Consider the following 20,468-nt stretch of genomic DNA (forward strand, 5'->3'; position numbering starts at 1 on the left):
CAGTAAAGCGCTGGTGTTATGTCCTGTTTTCTATTTATCTGTTTAGGTTTCCTTGGGTTGGTGATGTCATGTCCTGCATTGGTGATGTCATTTCCTGTTCTTTTTCTCAGAGGATGGTAGATTGGCTCCAAATCAATCTACCACCCTGAGAAAAGAACAGGAAATGACATCACCAATGCAGGAAATGACATCACCAACCCAAGGAACCCTAAACAGATAAATAGAAAGCGGGACATAACACCAGTGCTTCACTAGAGGCTCACTGTTGATGTTACCTAGAATGGTGACTGATTGTCTGGGAACAAACATTCCAGCTCACTGAACCCGCTTACATCCGGAACAAAATAAAGACCCACTCTTTTGTGGACCGAGAGGAGGACAGCGTGACTGTGTTGGAGGTGGAAGGAAGATGTTGGGTTGGCTGTGCACCCTTGCAACTGGTGGATCGTAATGCTGGCTTCGGCCTAACGCTGATTCATGGGAGCAGCCAACCTGCAACGATGGCTGCGGCAAGTGCTCGTGCCCCAGGACAGGGGGTCCGGAACACCATCCGTGTTTCCGTGAAGAAGGTGGATGAAGGTGCACCCGTGGACTGCACCTCCTTCGTGAAGAGGGTCCTGTTGGACTATTGTGGGCTCGCTGCTGAGGACATTTACTGCCTGCAGGATTTCCCCGGAGGAGGTTTTTATGATGTAACCTTCAGGAATGCCAAGCTTTGCGAGCGCTTCCTGGAGGTTTTCAAGGAGAAAGGAGGGGAGGGCCCCCTCTCTGTATTGACCGCTGTCCCACTGGTCGTGATGCCAGCGCAGAGGAGCTGTATGGTGACTGTACACATGTACAACCCGCATGTGCCAGTAGTTGATGTCCTGACCTTCCTTGGAAGGTACGTGAAGGTGGAAGGGGACCTAACTGACATCATGGACCCCTTTGGCATCTGGACCAGTAAGAGGCAGGTCAAGGTGACGCTGAGGATGGGCGCGGATGGGAACATTGTACACCCACCATCCAGCTTTGTGATCGGCAGGAGCAAGGGCTACCTAACCTACGCAGGGCAACCTAGAGTCTGCCATGCCTGTGGTAGGTCAGGTCACGTGGCGGCCGACTGCAAAGCCACCATTTGCAGGGAGGAGGAACACCTTGCAAAGGATTGCCCATGAGAAAAAAGCTGCAACCTTTGTGGGGAAGCGGGCCACTTCTATAGGGCATGTCCACGGTGGGGGACACCTATGCCAAGGTCGCCGACAGGGGCAATGCGGGGCCAGCCCCCCCCCCGGAGGAGAGGAAGGCACCAGGGCCCTGCAAGGACCCCACTAATGTGCAGGAGGGCCCAGCCCCGCAGGATGGGCCCGAGGCCAGCAAAGCGCCCCTCCAGGCTTTGCTCCCCCCCGCCCCGACAACCCGGAGTCGATGGAGGCGATGACAGATGATCCAGGGGAGTGGACGATGGTCCGTAAAGCGAGGAGGAAGGCACGTCGGCGGGCCCAGGAACTGCAACCACCAGGCAGGAAGAGGCAGCTACAGGGCGACTATAAGAGTTCCTCTGAGGGAGATTCGGAGGGGGCCCGCCCAAAGCAGAAGCTAAAGATCTCGAGGGAGAAGGAAAGCAGAACCCTGCTTCCAGGTGACGGGAGGCGTCCTGAGGCTCCGTCCAACACCCAGTCACGTGCCGCTGGGACCCTGGGGGGCCCCCTGGAACTTCCAGGCGGGAAGGAGGAAACAGCGCATCCCCAGCCTGACCCAGAGCCAGACTCTCCTGCCTCCATACCCCCGACGGGGGGATGCCACCCGGAAGGCAGCACAGACGGTTTCCTGAGCCCAGAGAGCGTCCAGCAGTTAGCCCGGGCAACGGGCATGAAGGGACAGATGGAGGGGCTGGACCTAGGACTTGGGGAGGGTACTGCGGTCACTGCCCACAACGGGGATACAGGTTACGAGCATTCATGTGCGCAGCGTCAAGTCCACCGCAAGATGTGTCTCCACGTTGGCCTACCTGAACAGCGTCAAGGCACGCCGGACCAGTGGGCCTTCAATCTGGTCGGGAGGTAACAACTGTCGCTCCTTGGGCCTGGCTATTCTGCTGCGGGGGCACAACTTCACCATCTCTCAAGTTCAGGAGGTGGTGGGGGGGGCGCCTCCTAGTGGCTGACGTCACCTACAGGAACGCTCCCCTGAGGCTGATCAACGTGTATGCCCCAGCGGTACGGAGTGAGCAGTTGGCCGTCCTGCAGCGGCTTCCAACCCTGCTGGCTACCGCCAGGCCGGTCACCCTAGGCGGAGACTTCAACTGCATTATCGACGCAGATGGAAGATCCGGCGTGGGGACAGCGGGTGGGGGGAGTCAACTGGATGTCACGTCCAGATTCCTGATGGGCACGGTGAAGCGCCAAGCTGCTTGGCGTCTTCAGCACCCCTGCAGACAGAGTGCAGCAGAGGTACACCTGGTCGCGGCCAGACGGGTCTATCCGCTCAAGGATAGACTTCCTGTTTGTGTCACGGGCGTTCTCGGTCAGGTCCACCGGCATCGAGCCGGTGTTCTTCTCTGACCACTGCCTCCTGCTGGCCGACTGTCACTTACAGGACGACCAGCTGGCCGGCAAGGGGACGTGGAAGCTCAACATGACTTTGTTGACCCCAGAGAACGTCGAGGTGCTTACGAGGGAGTATGCCGGTTGGAGAACCGTGAAACCCTTGTTTGAGTCTCCAGGAGACGGTGAAGGAGAACATCAAGAGGTTCTTTGTCCTCAAGGAAGGCAAGAGAGGGGCAGGGAAAGCTGTCACGACTCCAGAAAAGGGTGCAGAACCTGCTCCTTCTGCAGTTGATGGGGGTCGATGTCACGGAGGACCTCCATGAGGTGAGGGGTCAGCAAGCCTCGCTCTTCGCCACGGAGGCCTCCAGGATAACCTTCCGGTCCAGGGTCTGCTCCGTGGAGCAGGACGAGACGTGCTCGCGTTTCTTCTTTCAGAAAGTGCACAGAGAGCTCTGTGCTTAGCCGGCTGAAGGAGGACGACGGCTTGGTGACGTCGTCTCGGCCCGACATTTTGAGGATCAGCAGATCCTTCTATGCCGGACTGTACGACGCAAAGCCCACGGACGGCACGAGGGAGTGGCTGGACCGGCCGATATCCCTGGACGAGCTGACCAGAGCCCTCCAGTCCTTGGACAAATTTTACTTGTGGCACCGTGGCCTTCTCTTTTTCTCTGGCAGGACATCTTTCTGCTACTCAGCTGGATGCCAATGAGCAGCCCTCGCACTATCTGATCTTTGTCTGCCAGCAGCCACTTGTTATACTCTTAATGTCTATTCCCGTTAGAAAATGGACTCAGTTCATTTGAAGGAGGTGTGCAATGACTTTCTGCTGCCTCTGTGCAGAAAATTAACTCATTGGAAACCATATACAACCACTCTATGTATTTATTCACAATGGCAATTTCCTTTTAAATTTCTTAATGTTTTCCATATTTCCTGCTAATTAAATCCTTGTAGTTCTCAGGAAAAAGTCTTATTGAATATAAAGGACTTAAGGAGATGTTATTCAGTCAGATTGCTGTAAAATGATTTGCATTTTCTACCAAACAAAACCAATAAATAATGTTCCAATCTCTTTCTCATGCTGAACTCACTGTTCCATGTGGAATGATCAGGTAACAGTTCTTTACGATGCATTTCCTCTTCTGCCAAACTTTCCTCAACCTGAATAGGAGAAAATGCGTATTATATGCTATGTGAAAGAACATTTTCACCTTGAAAATATTAGCAAATACAACTTTGTAACAGCAATGCACTGTTTGGAATTCATAATCACTTGTCATGTAATCACTCATCTGTAGGCTCCTCCTTGGCTCTAATGTCATGATAGCAAATATCGTCTGTGGTAAACCATATTCACCTTATTGCTTTGTCTAATTTTTACTCATCCACTGGTTGTTAAAGGCTGGATGATGCTGACTCTGCTGAAGACTGTACTACTGCCTCTTTTCCTACACTCCACATTCGTGCCACCCCTTGCCCTGACTTCATAATTAAGTTGAACGGCAATCTGCGTCACCTACACTGTTGATAGCATCCCCAGTCAGAGACAGTCCTGGAGTAATTCTGTCTCGTAGTTGAATGACGTGGTCATAGTGTCAACATCAGACAGGACACAAGGATAAGGCAGAAATTCTTGCAGCTCAACATGGGCAAAGTCAACATTTCAGAAACTCTGAGCCTTTGCCTTTAAACCCTAATTTCTTCATGTGTACAATCTAAACTGTGTTTAAAACCTCTGTCAATCCAAGGCTATCTTTTTCCAGTTCTGAAATATAGAAACAAAGGAAATAGGAGTGGGAGTAGACCAGACAGCCCTTTGAGCTTGCTTTGCCATTCAATATGATCATGGCTGATCATCTTACTCAGACCTGAGTCCCAACTGCGAAGTAACTTGGGATGGTCTGCTGCAGTTAAGTTGCTTCATAATGCAAGTTGTTGTTTATGGCTTAGTGAACTTATCTAAAGAGCTGTAGAGCAATAGAAAGCAAAAAAATCAAAAGTTTCATATCTGTTCTAAGTTATAAGCGCTCATGCCACTCAGATGATGATATTCTTAGCAGTTAACTGTTACAGAGCTAGAAGTGCATGCTTTTGTGCTTTCAACAAAGACATGACAATGCCCCAACAGACAGACATCTGATAACATTGATTATCAAGGTAACATGTGAATAATAGTTATACAATCAGAAAATTCTGGATATGGCCAGCAGATTAGGCAGCATTTGTAGAGAAAGGTACCGAATTAATGGAATGAATCATTCAGATATTGAATATTTTCAGCAGTCAGATCAATACTTTTAACAATTTAATCTATTTTCTAATCAGCATGTTCAGGGGTGTTACTGCACACTTCTGCAGTAGGTAGGACTTGATCTTGGGTCTCTTGGTCGAGGGTTGGTGACACTACCTCTGTGCCACAGAATGTTAAAATTTGGAGGGTTCTGTCCCTTGGTGGTTTTGAACCACCAGTCTTTTGGTTAACAGCTGAACACACTGTTCTATGAGAATTAAAGACTGTTCTATATTTTCTGAAAAACTTGCTCAGAGATGTTAATACACAAGTCTGGACAAGGCTTAAATACAGGTCTTCTGGTTCAGAGGCAGTGAGGCTACCACTGCAATACAAGAGCCCCATCATGACCATTTTTAGGTCCTGACTTAATTCTCAGCAGCAGTGCAGCTTGTGAGATAACTTGCCAGGAAGTATCCAATTAAAAGACCCCCATCGAGGATGTCCCTCAATCGTGGACTACTTATTGCAATCAACTGATAGCAAGAAAATTGTAGAGAATCTCAGACATTCTGATTTGCATCTTTTAAAAATTTAATCTATTTTTCCTAACCAACCTGTTCAGAAGTGTTATTGTATACGTCTATAGCAGGTGAGGCTTGAACACAGGCCTCTTGGCCCAGGGTTAGGGACTGTACCTCTGTACCACAAAAGTCCCCCAGTTTGTATCCTATAGTGGTGGATTTAATTAATTTGTCACGTCACTCAACTCCCAGTTCCACATTGACTTCTGCTATCTGACAAACTGCAGTCACAGTGGAAATCTAGTGCTGCATCCATAAAGTCCTACTTGCTCCAGAAAAGTGCAGTTAATTAGTTGTTTACAAGCCTTTATTGGCTTCCCATGCTGCTAGGTGAATTATTGTTACTTCAGCAAAGTAAGATCTGTGAACAATGGTAGGAATGATAGGTAGGGATGCATTCAGAACCAGCAAAACCCTTTTTTTCAGTGATTTTATCAGTCCTTCCTATCTCCAGTTCCCTGGGAAAGTTCCCTGGAATGTTTCACATTGATAATCGCTCATCAAAAGTTAAATAATGACAGGTTTGAAGCAAGAACAAAAGGAAGGGAAAATGGGAATCAAGGTAAAAGTCAAAAGAGAAGCCCCATGATAACAGGGGAAGCAGAAGGAATTAAAAGACAACAGAAATGGTGATACACAGCAAAAGGAAATGGCAATGTGACAAGTAAAGAAACAAAACCTGGGGCTGGTGCAGGAATATAGATATTTTCTAATTAACATATTCAGCAATTTTGTTCCATGCATCTGGGACAGGAGTGACTTGAACGTAGGACTCCTGGATCAGAGGTCAGGACATTACCACTGCACAACAAGAGCCCTAGAGGAGGGATGTAGGAATAACAGAACTGGTGTTAACAGCTGCTCAGAAAATGGACAAAGAGATTATAACCTGAAATTGATTAACTCAAATTTAAGTCAGAAGTTGGTAAAGTATCTCATTGTTCCTTGGGCTTAACCTCTAATGATCACTGGAACACGGTAGGTGATTGAGAATGAAAAATGCAGATTTGGAGCTGGAGAGAGATTTAAAATGACAGGTAACAGGAAGAATTAAAATTTACCAAAGTGAATCCCAAGCTACATTTGATCTTTGCAACGGAGAGGGCATCACATTGTGAGTAGCGAATACAGTGAATTAAACAGAAGAAGTACCAATAAATTGTTGTACTATCCTGAAAGAATGACTGAGCCCTAAACAGTGTGAAGGGAGGATCCTAAAACTGCATCACCCGTTGCTTGCAAAGGAAGGTAGGTGTTGGTATTGCTTGAGGAATGGACTAGGCTGTTGCAGAGGAAACCGATCCTTTTGAATTCCCATCCCTGTGGTTGATAAGAGCCTTGATTGCAACTGCTCCACTTCTCATTTCTCTCACTCTTTCCAGTCCCTCCCAGAACCACGATAGAATTTCATTGACATTAACAATTCCACTTTCAGCTGTTCATTTTTTGCCATTTTGCCACTTCCTCCATGATTCCACCACCAAACACATTCTCCCTTCCCTTTCTTGACAGGACCATTGCCTGCTATGACACCTGACTGTCTGCTCAAACCTCCTTTCTTCATGATAAACATTCACCTAATTTCGTATTAACTGACCATCATCTCAATGAAGCTTGAGGAAGAGCACTTCATGTTGTAATTAGTAATTTTTGTACCATTTAACCAACACTGAGTTCAACCAATTCAAATCATAACTTCTGGCCCATTTTATTCAGAAAGCAGCAATTGATAATGATACTGAAATTCTGATTTAAGCATCTCCTAGCTCCATCTTTTGTTTTTACCTTGTTCCAGTAACTTTCCGTTCACCTTGCACCACCATTGCTTCTGTCATCTAATTTCATTTTCTTTCCATCGTATCATAGACCTCTTCTTTTGTTCTTCCTCTCTTCCTTCCTGTGCTTTCTTCCTTGCTTAAAGGGTATTACACAGCTAACATTTCCAGTTCAATTGAAAATCATTGATCTTAAATTTTAGTTCTACTTCTTTCTGCACAGATGTTGTCTGACACATTGAGTGTTTCCAGCATTTCAAAATTTTAGTTCAAAATTTCAGCATCTGCAATATTTTGCTTTTGTGCTAGTGAATAATATTTATTTGAGTAAAGCATCTAAGGTTTACTGGTACTTATTGTTCCCTTTAAGGAATGAAATCTTGAAATAGAGAAATGGAGCAGAGCAATGCAAAATAAACAGAATTAAAAAAAAACGCTATGTATTTATAGAGATAATGGGAACTGCAGATGCTGGAGAATCCAAGATAATAAAGTGTGAAGCTGGATGAACTCAGCAGGTCAAGCAGCATCTCAGGATCTAGGTCTGAAACGTCAGCTTTTGTGCTCCTGAGATGCTGCTTGGCCTGCTGTGTTCATCCAGCTTCACACTTTATTATCTTGCTATGTATTTATATTTGTGTTCAGGAGTTTTTAAGATTAACCTTAACATATATTGCTGATAGTTGTAAAAGGCAATATTTTAAGTGGAAATGGGTTAATACTGTTCAAATGTCTTTTTCTAAGAAAGGCTTTTGTTACATTACTTTGTACAAAAGTATTAAAACTACAAGACATCAAAAAATATGAAAGACTATAAAACACAAAAGCTCATTTTGCACAGACCTCTGTGTTTCAAAAAGACAAGTGCGTGCCTTAGGCTACTTGATCATTATAGCAAAGTACTGCTTACCATTGAATAACTGAACAGTTAGTTTCCATGGCTACAATTCTGTAAATATAAAATCTGACAGCTGTACAATGCAGCCAGTCTAAATCCCGAAAGAAGCAGGGGGTCACGGAAGGCATATCCCACTGGAAGCAAATGCTCTAAGTAGATCTTTAAGTAGATGAAAAGAGCAGTGACACTAACCCATCACTTTTCTTATACAGGATTCCAGTTTTCTCAGTGCCATATTGCTTATTGCCCTGCAGTTGGTGCATGCTGTAAATGGACTGGCGACTCACAGAATCCTACAGGAACAGAAAATATAAACAAATGATAATAACTGATAATATCTGTAACTGCACAAAACTCTTATTTTGAAAGAGAAGTCTCTATTCAAGGGAGCAGTAGCATAGTGGTAATGTTTCTTAACCTGTAATCCAATGGTCTGGACAAATGATCCAGCGTTATCAATTCAAATCCATTAAATAAAGCTGAAACAAAAAGTTATTTACCAGTAATGGTGACCATGAACTACTGGATTATAGTTATAAACTCATCTTGTTCACTGATGTCTTCTGGGGAAGGATATCTGCCATTCTCACTCAGTCTTGATTAGTTGTGCATCTAGACTCAGAGAAACATGACTGGCTCTTGCATGTCCTCTAAAATGCCTTGCAAGCTATTTAGTTATACTTAACTACTATAAAAATAATAAACAATAAAACCAGAAGGAGCATCTGATGAGTGCCCAGACACTGGAGAAAATGATTTCCAGCTGCCTCATCAATGACCTTCTTCCATCACAAGGTCAGAGGTGGAGATGTTCACTAATGATGGCACAATACTCAGTACTCAATACACAGTACTCAGGTGTCTCTTCAAACCATGTCCAAATTCAGCAGGACCTGGACAATATTGAGATTTGGACTACCAAGTGACCAGTAACATCTGTGCTACACAAATCCCGAACAATGAATATGTCCAACAAGAGACAAACTAACTATCGTGCCTTGACCTTCAATGGCATCATCATTACTGAATTCCCCCATGCTGGGGATTACCATGCCCATAAACAGAACTGAACTATTCATGCAAATACAAAGGCCCAAAGAGTTGATCAAAGGCTAGCGTTCATGCAGCAAGTAACTCACTCAAAGCCTGTCCACCATCTACAAGGCACAAGTCAGGAGTGTGATAGTATACTCTGCAGTTTCTAGGATGAGTGTAGCTCCAAAAACACTCAATAAATCAGACCTCTTTTATTGGTACTGCATCCACAAAAACTCGCCACTCCATCACCAATATTTAGTAGCAACAAAGTGAACCATCTATAAAATACACTGCAGAAATTCACCAATGTTGCTTAGACAGTATCTTTCAAACACAACCACCGTCTAGAAGGACATGGTCAGCAGAGACACGAGAACGCCACCAACTGCAAGTTCTGCTCAAAACACTCACCGCCCTAATTTGGAAATATATATTCATTCCTTCAATGTTGCTGGTCAAAATTCTGGAACTCCCTCCTTAACAACATTGCGGGTATACTTACATCAAATTGACTGCAATGTTTCAAGAATGAAATTATCATCTTCTCAAGGGCGACTAGAGAGGGATAATAAACATTGCTAGTCAGCAATGCTCTTAAATAAAGGTGCAGCCAACTCTGTCGAATGTCCAATGTCCACTCAGTTAACATATGGGTACATGTGCCAACATTGGGAAAGCTGTCCCACAGGCTAGTCAAGCAACAGCTTGGCCAATTCTTATTCACGGAATCAAACATGTAGTCATCATCTCAGCATTGCCTATCACCATTCCAGGTGGGTTTTATTCCATTGCCAGGTCACCATTACATGTTAAATTAGACAAAATTACAGGTCAAGTGATGCAATGGCAGGCATTTGAGAGGATTTTTCAGAATATGGAGTAGACTTATTTCAGTAAGTCAGACAAATTCCAAGCGATGGACCCACTGTCCATGGTTAACTAGAAATGTTAAGGATAGACTCAGAGCTGTACAGTATAGAAGGGGACCCTTCGGGCCAACTTGTCCATGCCAACCAGATATCCTAAATTAATCCAGTCCAATTTGCCAGCATTTGGCTCATATCCGTCTAAACTCTGCCCATTCAAATACCCATCCAGATGCCTTCTAAATGTTGTAATTGTACCAGTCTCCACCACTTCCTCTGGCAGCTCATTCCGGAAACACATCACACATCACCCTTTGCGTGAAAAAGTTTCCCCTTAGGTCCCTTTTAAATATTTCGCCTCTCACCTTAAACTTTTGCCCTCTAGTTTTGAACTCTGCCACCCTGGGGAAAAGGCCTTGGCTATTCACCCTATCCATGCACCTCATAATCTTATAAACTTCTATAAAGGTCATCCCTCACCCTCCGATGTTCTTGGGAAAATAACCCCAGCCTATTCAGCCTCTCCCCGTTACTCAAACACTCTAACCATGGCAAAATCTTTCCAAGTCATTTGTGATCCATGTCAAGTTTCACAACATCCTTCCAATAGCAGGGAGACTAGAACTGAACATGTTATTCCAAAAGTGGCCTAACCAATGTCCTATACAGCTGCAACATGATCTCCCAACTTTTACACTCAATGCACTAACCAATAAAGGCAAGCATACTAAATGCCTTCTTCACTATCCTCTCCACTATCCTCTCCACATGCAGCGATACCAAACTAAAAGAAAAGACATTTAACTACACAAAGACATGTGGCAGATCAGGTTAGATGGAATATATAAAATACAACAAGGAATTACCAAGAAATTAATAAAGGGGGAAAATCTGGTGTATGAGAGAAAGCTAGCCAGAAATATAAAATCAGATAATGAGCTTTTATAATTATATAAAGAAGGGTAAAAAAATTAGTGTTCGCCCAATAGAAAATGAGACTGGAGAACTAATACTGGAAAATAAGAAAATGGCAGATGAATTGAACTAGTATATTGCATCTGACCTCACTGTAGAGGATTCAAGTAACATCCTAATGGCAGCAATAAATCACGAAATGGAATGAAAGGAAGAACATAGGAAAATCCCACTGATCCGTGAATTGGTAATAAGTAAACTGTTGGGGTTGCAGGCTGACAAGTACCTGGTCTAGATGGACTTCTTCCTTCGGGTCTTAAAATAAGTGGCTAGCGAGACTGTTGGTGCATTGGTTTTAATTAACGAAAACATCCTTGATTTGAGAGAATGGTCCTATTAGACTGGAAGACAGCATTATAATTTCTTTATTCAGAAAGGGAGCAGTGTCAGTAAGCTCAGTTGGCTGGATGGGTATTAATAATGCCACCATTGTGGGTTCAATTCCTACACTGGGGCTGAGGCTACCATGAAGGCTGCTGCTTTCAACCTCTCCCTTTGCCTTAGGCATGGTGACTCTCAAATTAAAACACCACCCGTTGTCTCTCTTTCTGTCTCTCTCTCTCGATCTCTCTCTTGAAAGAAAGAGCAGCCCAATGGTCCTATAGGACCATATTGACCTTATCTTTACTTTTATTCAGAAAGGGAGGGAGCCAGAAAGCAGAAAACTATAGGCCAGTTAGCTTAACATTCATCATATGTATGATGTTAAGAGCTATTTTTAAATAAGTTATAGCAAGGCACTTGGAAAAGTTCAGGATAATTAGGCAGGGTCAATAGGGTATTATGAGAGGGAAATCATGTCTGATCAATTTATGGGAACTCCCCAAGGTCGAAACATATACAATGGATAAAGGGGAACCACCAGATGTACTGTACTTAGATTATCAGAAGGCATTTGATGAGATGCCACATCAAAGGGTATTACAGAAAATAGAAGCTCATTGTGCAGAGGTATCATTTAACAGCAAGTCTTTTTCAGATTGGCAAGATGTAACAAGTGGTGTGCTACAGGAATGGAAAGTAGGGTTCCCTAATTTATTGATGGTACAAATATAAATAGGAAAGTAATTCATGAACAGGGCATAAAAAGCAACAAAAATATATAGAAAGGGTAAGTCAATGAGCAAAAATGTGGTAACTAGAGCATGTTGAGGGAAAGTGAAATTGTCCATTTTTCATTATCAAATAACAGAGATCGGAAAGCCCTGAGATTCTGAGGGAACTGGACGTCCTGGCACATGAATTGCAAAAAAAAACAGCTTAATATAGAGATTATCAAGTAATTTGAAAAGTTAGAATATAATCAGCTATTGCAAGGAGAAGTGAATACAGAATAGTGAGGTTATGCTTCAGTTAAACGTGGCACTGATGAGACCATGTCTGTAGTGCTGTGCACAGATTTGCTCACCTTATTTCAGGAAAGATGCTGTAATGCAAGGTGTGTGATTTATACACGTTAATATAATTTTAAAAAAATGTTTTGTATTCTAAATTACTGGCATACGGGTGCTGGTCAATTTTTGTGTAGGGGATTTAAAAATTACTAAGTCATTGAAGCAGTTCATGCCTTCTAGAGTGTTAATAGAAGTTTGTTTATATTGTGGGTGGTTTATGATATAAGAGAGAAAACATCAAGCCATTAGCTTGGTACAGTCTAAGACAAGCAAACTTTTAGAAATAAAATCAATTGAGATGTTTTTGGGCAGTTCGAAAGACAACTGAGTGGAATTAGAGTCAAGGACAACCCCTTCTAGAAAAAGGAGATTTCCCAAAGTAGTTAAGGCAATAAATTACTTAAAGTGAAAAAGAGTAAAGCTTGCAAAACTTCCAGAGGAAGGGCACTTGATTAAGACTCTAGATTATTAAAAAACTGAGAAAATCTAAACTGTCAGCTGTGAGAGTGATCAAAGCAAAAGGAACTTAGGACTGGAACTGAGAAGAAGCAGTTCAATCAAATGTACAAACTTGATAGGGATGGAAGTTCTTTGGATTTTTGAGTACCTTTAATATGATGGTATTGGCAAGTGGATGAGATTTTGTTTTACTTCTATTTAAAAATCTTTCAAACTGTGTTATACGTACCTAGCTTAATTTGTTTTATTTCTATTTATTTTATGTAATAAACTATTGCTAAAGCCAAATCCACAGCCTATGTGCAATGTTTCGGTGAAAGATTGCCATGTAAAACTTAGAAAAAAATATGATCGACTGAACCAGATTTCATTTAGGGACCAACTTGTTCAGTAGTAACATAGTTGGGGTCATTCAATGTAAACTACTCTGAGACAGTTCAGAGAAGGTTTATACAATATCAGGACGGGTGGATTGTTTTGTGAGGAAAGATTAGACAGACTTGGTTTATACCAAGTGCTCCTGAGATGCTGCTTGGCCTGCTGTGTTCATCCAGCCTCACATTTTATTATCTTGGATTCTCCAGCATCTGCAGTTCCCATTATCTCTGGTTTATACCAATCTGAGTTGAGAAGTGAAAGAGGTAACTAAATTGAAAAAGTAAGATCCTGAGGCTTTTTCATACAGCAAATGTGAAGAGGATGTTTCCTCTTCTGGGAGAATCCAGAACTAGGGGTTAATCTTTAAAATTCAGGGGTCACTATTTTAAAATAGAGATGAGACAATTCTTTTTCTCTCCGAGACTCATGAATCTTTGAAACTCTCTTCCTGAAAAGGTACAGGAAGTACAGTCCTTGAATATTTTTAACGCAGAGATAGATAGACCCTTGTTAAGCACGAGTGGGAATTCAGATTTAAGGTGAAAATAAGATCAGTTATAATATTACTGAATGTACTAGCAGGGTGGAGAAGCTGAACAACCTACTACTGCTCCTAATACATATGGTTGCATGTATGACTGACCCACAAAATATAATGGACTGACTGTGGAAGTCTTCAGTGTTGCCTCCAAACCTGGTGATATCTCACAGGGCGAGGCCAAACATAGGCCAGAAAACCTCTCGCTGATTAGGTGAGTTTAAGGTTGGGGTGGAAGGTGTTGGTGAAGTGTATGAATTGTTCAAGCTCCTCGTGGGAGCACAAATTCACCTGGACCATCTCTAATACTTCTCTCCTCCTGGACCTCTCTGTCTCTACTTCTGGCAACCACCTAGAAACGGACTTCCTTTCAAGCCCACTGACTCCCACAGGTAGCTCGAATACACATCCTCCCACTCACCTTCCTGCAAAAATGCCATCCCCTATTCTCAATTCCTTCGCCTCTGCTGCATCTGCTCCCAGAATGAGGCATTTCAGATTTTCCTCGTTTTTCAAGGGCTGCAACATCGCCCCCCACCTCCTCAGTGGTTGAGAACACCCTTGACCATGTCTCCTGCAACTCATCCCTCACACCCCCTCCCCACAATAACAACGAAAACAGAATCCTCCTCGTCCTCACGTACCACCCCATCAATCTCCGGATCCAATGCATCATCCTCTGACACTTCCGCCATCTGCAATCCAACCTCACCACCAAGGATATTTTTCCCTCCCCACTCTTAAGTGCTTTGCAGAGGCTCCACACTCCCCTCCAGCCCCACCTCACTTGGCACTTTTCCCTGCAACCGTAGGAAGCGCTGCACCTGCCCTTAACCTCCCCTCTCACCCCCATCTCAGGCCCCACGAAGACTTTCCACATCAGACAGATGTTCATCTGCACATCTGCTAATGTGGTATACTGCATCTGCTGCTCCCGTTGTGGCTTCCTCTACATCAGGGAAACCAAGTGGCGACTTGGGGACCGCTTTGCAGAACACCTACGCTTGGTTCGCAATCAACAACTGCATCTCCCAGTTGCGAACCATTTCAACTCCCCCTCCCATTCTGCAGACAACATGTCCATCCTGGACCTCCTGCAGTGCCACAATAATACTACCAGAAGGTTGCAGGAACAGCAACTCATATTCCGCTTGGGAACCCTGTAGCCCAATGGTATCAATGTGGACTTCACAAGCTTCAAAATCTCCCCTTCCCCTACTGCATCCCAAAACCAGCCCAGCTCATCCCCACCTCCCTAACCTGTTCATCTTCCCACCTTTCTCCTTCTCCCACTGCAAGACCCACCCCCATCTCCTACCTACTAACCTCATCCCACCCCCTTGACCTGTCCGTCCTTTCTGGACTGATCTATCTCCTCTCTACCTCCCCACCTACAGTCACCTCTATTGGTTCCATCCTAGCTTCTTTGACCAGTCTATCTCCTCTTCATCTATTTTTTCCTCTATCCATCTTCTACCCGCCTCCCCATTCTCCCTGTTTATTTCAGAACCCTCTTCCCCTCCCCTATTTCTGAAGAACTGTCTAGACCTGAAATGTCAGCCTTCCTGCTCCTCTGATGCTGCTTGGCCTGCTGTGCTCATCCAGAAGGGTCTAGACCTGAAACGTCAGCCTTTCTGCTCCTCTGATGCTGCTTGGCCTGCTGCGCTCATCCAGCTTTACACCTTGTTATCTCAGATTCTCCAGCATCTGCAGTTCCTACTGTCTCTGAGTAAACATAGCAGGATTTTTTTTAAAAAAGCTAGCTTGTAGAATCCAAACAGAGTTCACTGAACAGAAGAGTGCAGAAAGGAAATAAAAATATAGTTAACCCTGTGAAAGAATTTAATAAGCTGGTGGCAAAAATAATTACATGAGCTGGGAACAAAAGGAGTAAAGTATTAATGGTAGTAACACACTTTGGACAAACCAGATCCAAGTTAGACCATACTTTTAATCATATAGATATACAGGCTTGAATTTGTCCAAGCCATTTTTTGCACTATATACTTGAATGAGACGCCTTTGATTTGTGTCTTCTGTAGCCATTAAGAAGTTAACTTCTGAAACCATTCAAAAAAGGTCACAATTCTACACTCAAAATAATTTTTGTCACTCTTTCCTGTATCCTTTATTTGGATTCTGCAATTTGTTTGAATGGCGGTGACTGACATTGCCCACATTATTCTCAACCTGGCCCAATCAGTACACTATATAACCTGACTAAATGTGTACTTCTGTATTCAACTTGTTCACCTAAATTTTGGTTTAGCATTTTTAATTGCACCACTACATGACGGTTGACATAAATGCTTTTCCTGACATCTCTTTCCAAATCACTTTTGTATTCATTCTATTGCATTAAATTTGTATGTCAGTTACTCAACCTTTGTTGGCATTATATTTATTTCCCATCTGTTTACTTGTTTGCAAATTCACCTGCAAACTCTATTTGCATATTCCATTTTAATTCACTGCCTTCATGATGTTACCTCTCATTAAGATAGTAAAATTCAGTAGTAGAATTCAAATTTGCTTTATGTATTTAAACTAATACAATAAACCATTTTTTCCCCAACAAAACTAATAAAAATTAAAGTCAGAATGTAATCCTTTCATTCAAATTATTTGTATATGCTACTGCAATTATGTCTGTGATGCATGAAACAGTTGTGCCTTAAAGCACTCGACACTATCACTGCAATGTAATTATTCTGTATTCAGGAATCTGCCTGCAATTTAAAATTTGACTGACTTGAATAAGAAATATAACCTGTGGAAAGTTAGATAAGAATTCACTTTCAATAAAAGTGCTTTTCCTAAAATTTTCAGGATACCAAAATTATCAGCATGATAAAATGTGTCGTATATAAAATACGATTTTTTTATTTCAAATTCAACCCAAAAGCAAATTGATGTGTATTGGATCCTAGAGGGTTGTTTCTAGAAAGGTCACAAACAGTGATCTTAATATTTCAGTTTCAAGAAAGGTTGTGACTGCAGTAGAATGCCTACAGTGTTAATGGTGTTGGGGCTGTTTTTCTGTCACTGTTTTCTACAATTTTAGTTTGGAACTGTGAGTTGAAGCTGAAAGTTGAACTTTAGATTTTGAGCAGCAGTTTGCTTTAAAAAACAAGCTGATATTTGGAAATGGGAACTGACCTGGAAAGTTTATAGCAGGTTAATTAGGCAACAACAGATGCCAGTCACAAAGTTGAAAGCTTAAACAGAAACTAACAATTTATTAGTAATTGTATAACTTTAGTAGGCTGGAATTTGAATGGTTAGGTGGTTGTTTTTGACCAGTTTGGATGTGATGGGCCAAAGAGCCTTCTTCTGTGCTGTAGACCTCTTTGACTCTATTATTGGTCTAAGAAGTCAGAAGTCATACGATACCAGTTTATAGGCCAATGGGTTTATTTGAAATCGCAAGATTTTGGAGTGTTGCACCTTCGTAAGCTGAAGTGAGTTCACCTGACGAAGGAGCGGCACTCCAGAAGCTTGTGGACTATAAGCCGGTATCGTGTGACTTCTGACTTTGTCCAGCCCAGTTCAACACTGGCACGCCCACAACATTGGTCGAAGAAAACTGCATGCGTTTGGTACCCGAGATGTATTATGCTCAAGGACTGGCAGCTGCCTGGATGTTAAAAGGGTCAATAAAGGGGAGGCTTGTGTTGGCCGGTCAAACAAAGAAAATGTAAAAAAGAAAAAGATCAAACTGGTTTGGATTGGGCTTCAGGCAGAAGGCTGTGAAAGGTGCTGAATGAAATTTTGTTTGTTTTCTAGTTATCTTCCACTTACAAAATTATTGTAAGTTCTGAGAAAAGAACCCCAGCTTTAAGATATACGTAAGGGCCTCCAATGGTCTGTGGAGGCTGTGTGCATTGACAGGTGCCTTTGGAATTCAAACAAGATATAGAATTGTAAATGTCTGTGAACAACTCATTATCCAAGGATTGCATGAAGGTTTAGCAAACATTGTTCAAAACTGCTTAAGTGAACTCGCCAGTTAGAATTCTATTTTTTTAAAAATTTATCTCTTAACTGTGTCTGTCAGTCTATGTGTGGGTGTTCGTGTCTTGATCAAAGAAGATTGGGTTTAAACCTCAGGCATTATTAAACCAGTCGGGTGAGGTACAAATGGGCAATTCTGAGGGTCGCTGAATATTTTAGTTTTAATGAGCTACAATACCTAGTGTTAGTGAGTCTGATTTGATGTGACCTGCTACTCCTGTGTCGTAACAATCGCTAAAAGGTCTCTCCCGTGGGTTTATGATGTGATTTGATTTATTACAATTACATGCATGAAGGGACAGTGAGAAGTGCTGGTGTATGTGCTTTACAGGCAGATTATACTATACAGTTGCATTCGGGTAACAGAACTGAGTGCTGTATACAATGTTACAGCAGCTGTGAAAATGCAGACAGAGATCAACATTAACATTAAAGAGGTCATTTCGAAAGTTTGATAACAATGGGGAAGGAGCTGTTCTCAAATCTGTTTGTACATGCAAAAAAAAATTTATACCTCCTAACTGATAGGGTGGGAGAGGTCTTTGATTCTGCTGGTTGCTTTCCCGAGGCAGCGGGAAGTATAGATAAAGTCAATCCATGGCTGGTTGGTTTGTGTGATGAACTGGGCTGGGCTCACAACTCTCTGTAGTTTCTTTCGGTCCTGGGAAGAGCGGTTGCCATAACACGCTGTGAAGCATCCACATGGGATGCTTTCTATAAAAATCTATAAAAATTTGTAGGGCTCTTTTGGACATGCCAAATTTCCTTAGTCTCCTGAGGAAGTAAAAGGTGTTGCTGTGCTTTCTTGTCTGTAGTGTCAACGTGGGTGACCAGAACATATTAATACAGAGTAAACACATTACGGCAATTAGTTTAATTTTGACTTCAGAACAGAAAGTTCAAAGCTTTCCTTCAGAAGTATGTGGAGTTCAGTTCAGAAAGTAGAATTATTTCTGCTACCAGAAGAATCAAGTCAGTTCAGGGGGACCGGCCATTTCAGCAGAAGTGGTTACTAGTCAGTGGAACTTCCAATGCAAAAGAGTTTGGACGGAAATTTTCAATTTGTTAGAACTGAAAATATTTAGCCATCAGAATTGTGAAAAGTTTATACCAGTGGATCTGGTAAGGAATTGTTTAAAATTACAGTGTGAACAATTCAAGAAATTGAAAAACGTCAATTAAGTAAAGATTTAAAAATGTGAGGTAGAAGTTGTAGTTCTCTGGGATTGATATTTTGTTATAGATGGTGTTGGGAAACACGTTGAGAACGCATTTTTAGGTTCGTATTAAGATTTTTCTGATTTTTATATTTAGTTTTGTATATTTCTTCTTTTATCTAACAAACTTACATTCTGATACAGAACATCTGCCGCCTCATGTGAGTGACCACCGCATTAACCAACTGCACAAATTAAACACACAATCTATCAAGCCAGGTTCATTGTGGGATTTGACTTGTTCAATGTTACTATCAGCTGGGATCACAACAACAGATGTGCATCTTTTTAAGGCAGCACTTTTCTCTCACCCAAAAAGAAATGCTTGGTAAATCAATGATTCCTTGGGAAATAAAAAAGACAGAAAAGTTTCATAATTCACTCACTACAGCAGGTTGAACACATTTACAGCAACCACTATACCTTTTAATATACATTATGCTAAGATTGTATCCAGATGAATGAATCCTTTCTTAACATGAAACTAACAAAGATGGTATTTCTCTAACTTATTTAATATGGTTAGAGAACTGTTACTTTGTAAGAGTAAAACGTGATACTTTTTTTCCATATTAGGTTCAGCTATGGAATATAGCAACACAGACTGGAAAAGGTTGCTAGTATGTTTGTCTAATCTAGGCAGAAAGCTCTGAATTGAATGCATATTTTGGAGATACCAGCTACGCTACACCCTTCCAACTTGCCTCTAAATTATAACAGATAGGCAATTTATCTTTAAATAGTGGGATCAATGCATGTCTCTAGAACCTAGCTATTATTGAAATAAGAAACCTGGCATTGACTATTTTAGCCCTAAATTCATATCTGGGCAATGTATTTAAAGTTGTCCTGACTAAATTCTCTGTTTAAGCTCATCATCTATTTTTGAGCACGAGTCTGTTGTTTCTTTGCAGGAGTCTGAGGTCATAAATTTGCATGAGGCATTTTTCATTTTTAATATTTATAGAAATACAACTGCATTCAAATACAAATGATGATGATACTGGAAGTCTACAGCACATTGTGATAGTACATACGACACATATAAAAGTTTGATAGCACGTATAGGTTAGTTTCCACGTATAAATGAAACATTCTTGCTCATGAAATCTTGAAATTTGCACATTTAATTGTGTTCATAGCACTATGGTCAAATCACAAACAGAACTACGCATGAACTGTTTCATACAAAATCCTACATCCAGAATATTTAATAATCATAAAAGAGACTCACCTCCTTGTGGTCCAACTGTAATGTTGGTTTGAGCTGATCACGAAGGCTGCAGAGCTGCTTCTTTTCTTCATCCTGGTTCTGCTTGATCTGAAACAGAGCCAACAAGAAATTTTAATTAAAATGCTTCTCAGGAATTTAGCCCACACATTTTGAAGGAATTTCTTAGATGTGCTCTTTGTAATGTCAACTTAAATCTATAAACAAGTAACTTATAAATAAAAGCAAAATACTGAGGATGCTATAAATCTGGATGAACAGAAAATGATGGAAAAACACAGCAGGTCTGCCAGCATCTGTGGAGAGAATCAAATATGACTCCTCTGTGGAATGAATGTAC

The 20,468-nt window shown here is 42.1% G+C and overlaps 1 protein-coding gene across 5 annotated transcripts in view; it reads right to left on the reverse strand.

Annotated features, from left to right (window-relative positions):
- The window catches only part of unm_sa1614 (un-named sa1614), a 259,073-nt gene that overhangs the window by 76,107 nt on the left and 162,498 nt on the right, over positions 1-20,468 (reverse strand). For all 5 annotated transcript variants that reach the window (XM_059652726.1, XM_048550344.2, XM_048550345.2 and 2 more), the window contains exons 9-11: positions 20,132-20,218; positions 8,211-8,311; positions 3,623-3,692 (exon numbers count right to left, since the gene is read on the reverse strand). In XM_059652726.1, coding sequence (XP_059508709.1) covers positions 3,623-3,692; positions 8,211-8,311; positions 20,132-20,218 — 258 coding nt within the window. The remainder of the gene's footprint in view (positions 1-3,622; positions 3,693-8,210; positions 8,312-20,131; positions 20,219-20,468) is intronic.

This window comes from Stegostoma tigrinum, chromosome 19 (genome assembly GCF_030684315.1).
Source record: "Stegostoma tigrinum isolate sSteTig4 chromosome 19, sSteTig4.hap1, whole genome shotgun sequence".
Taxonomy (NCBI): Eukaryota; Metazoa; Chordata; class Chondrichthyes; order Orectolobiformes; family Stegostomatidae; genus Stegostoma; species Stegostoma tigrinum.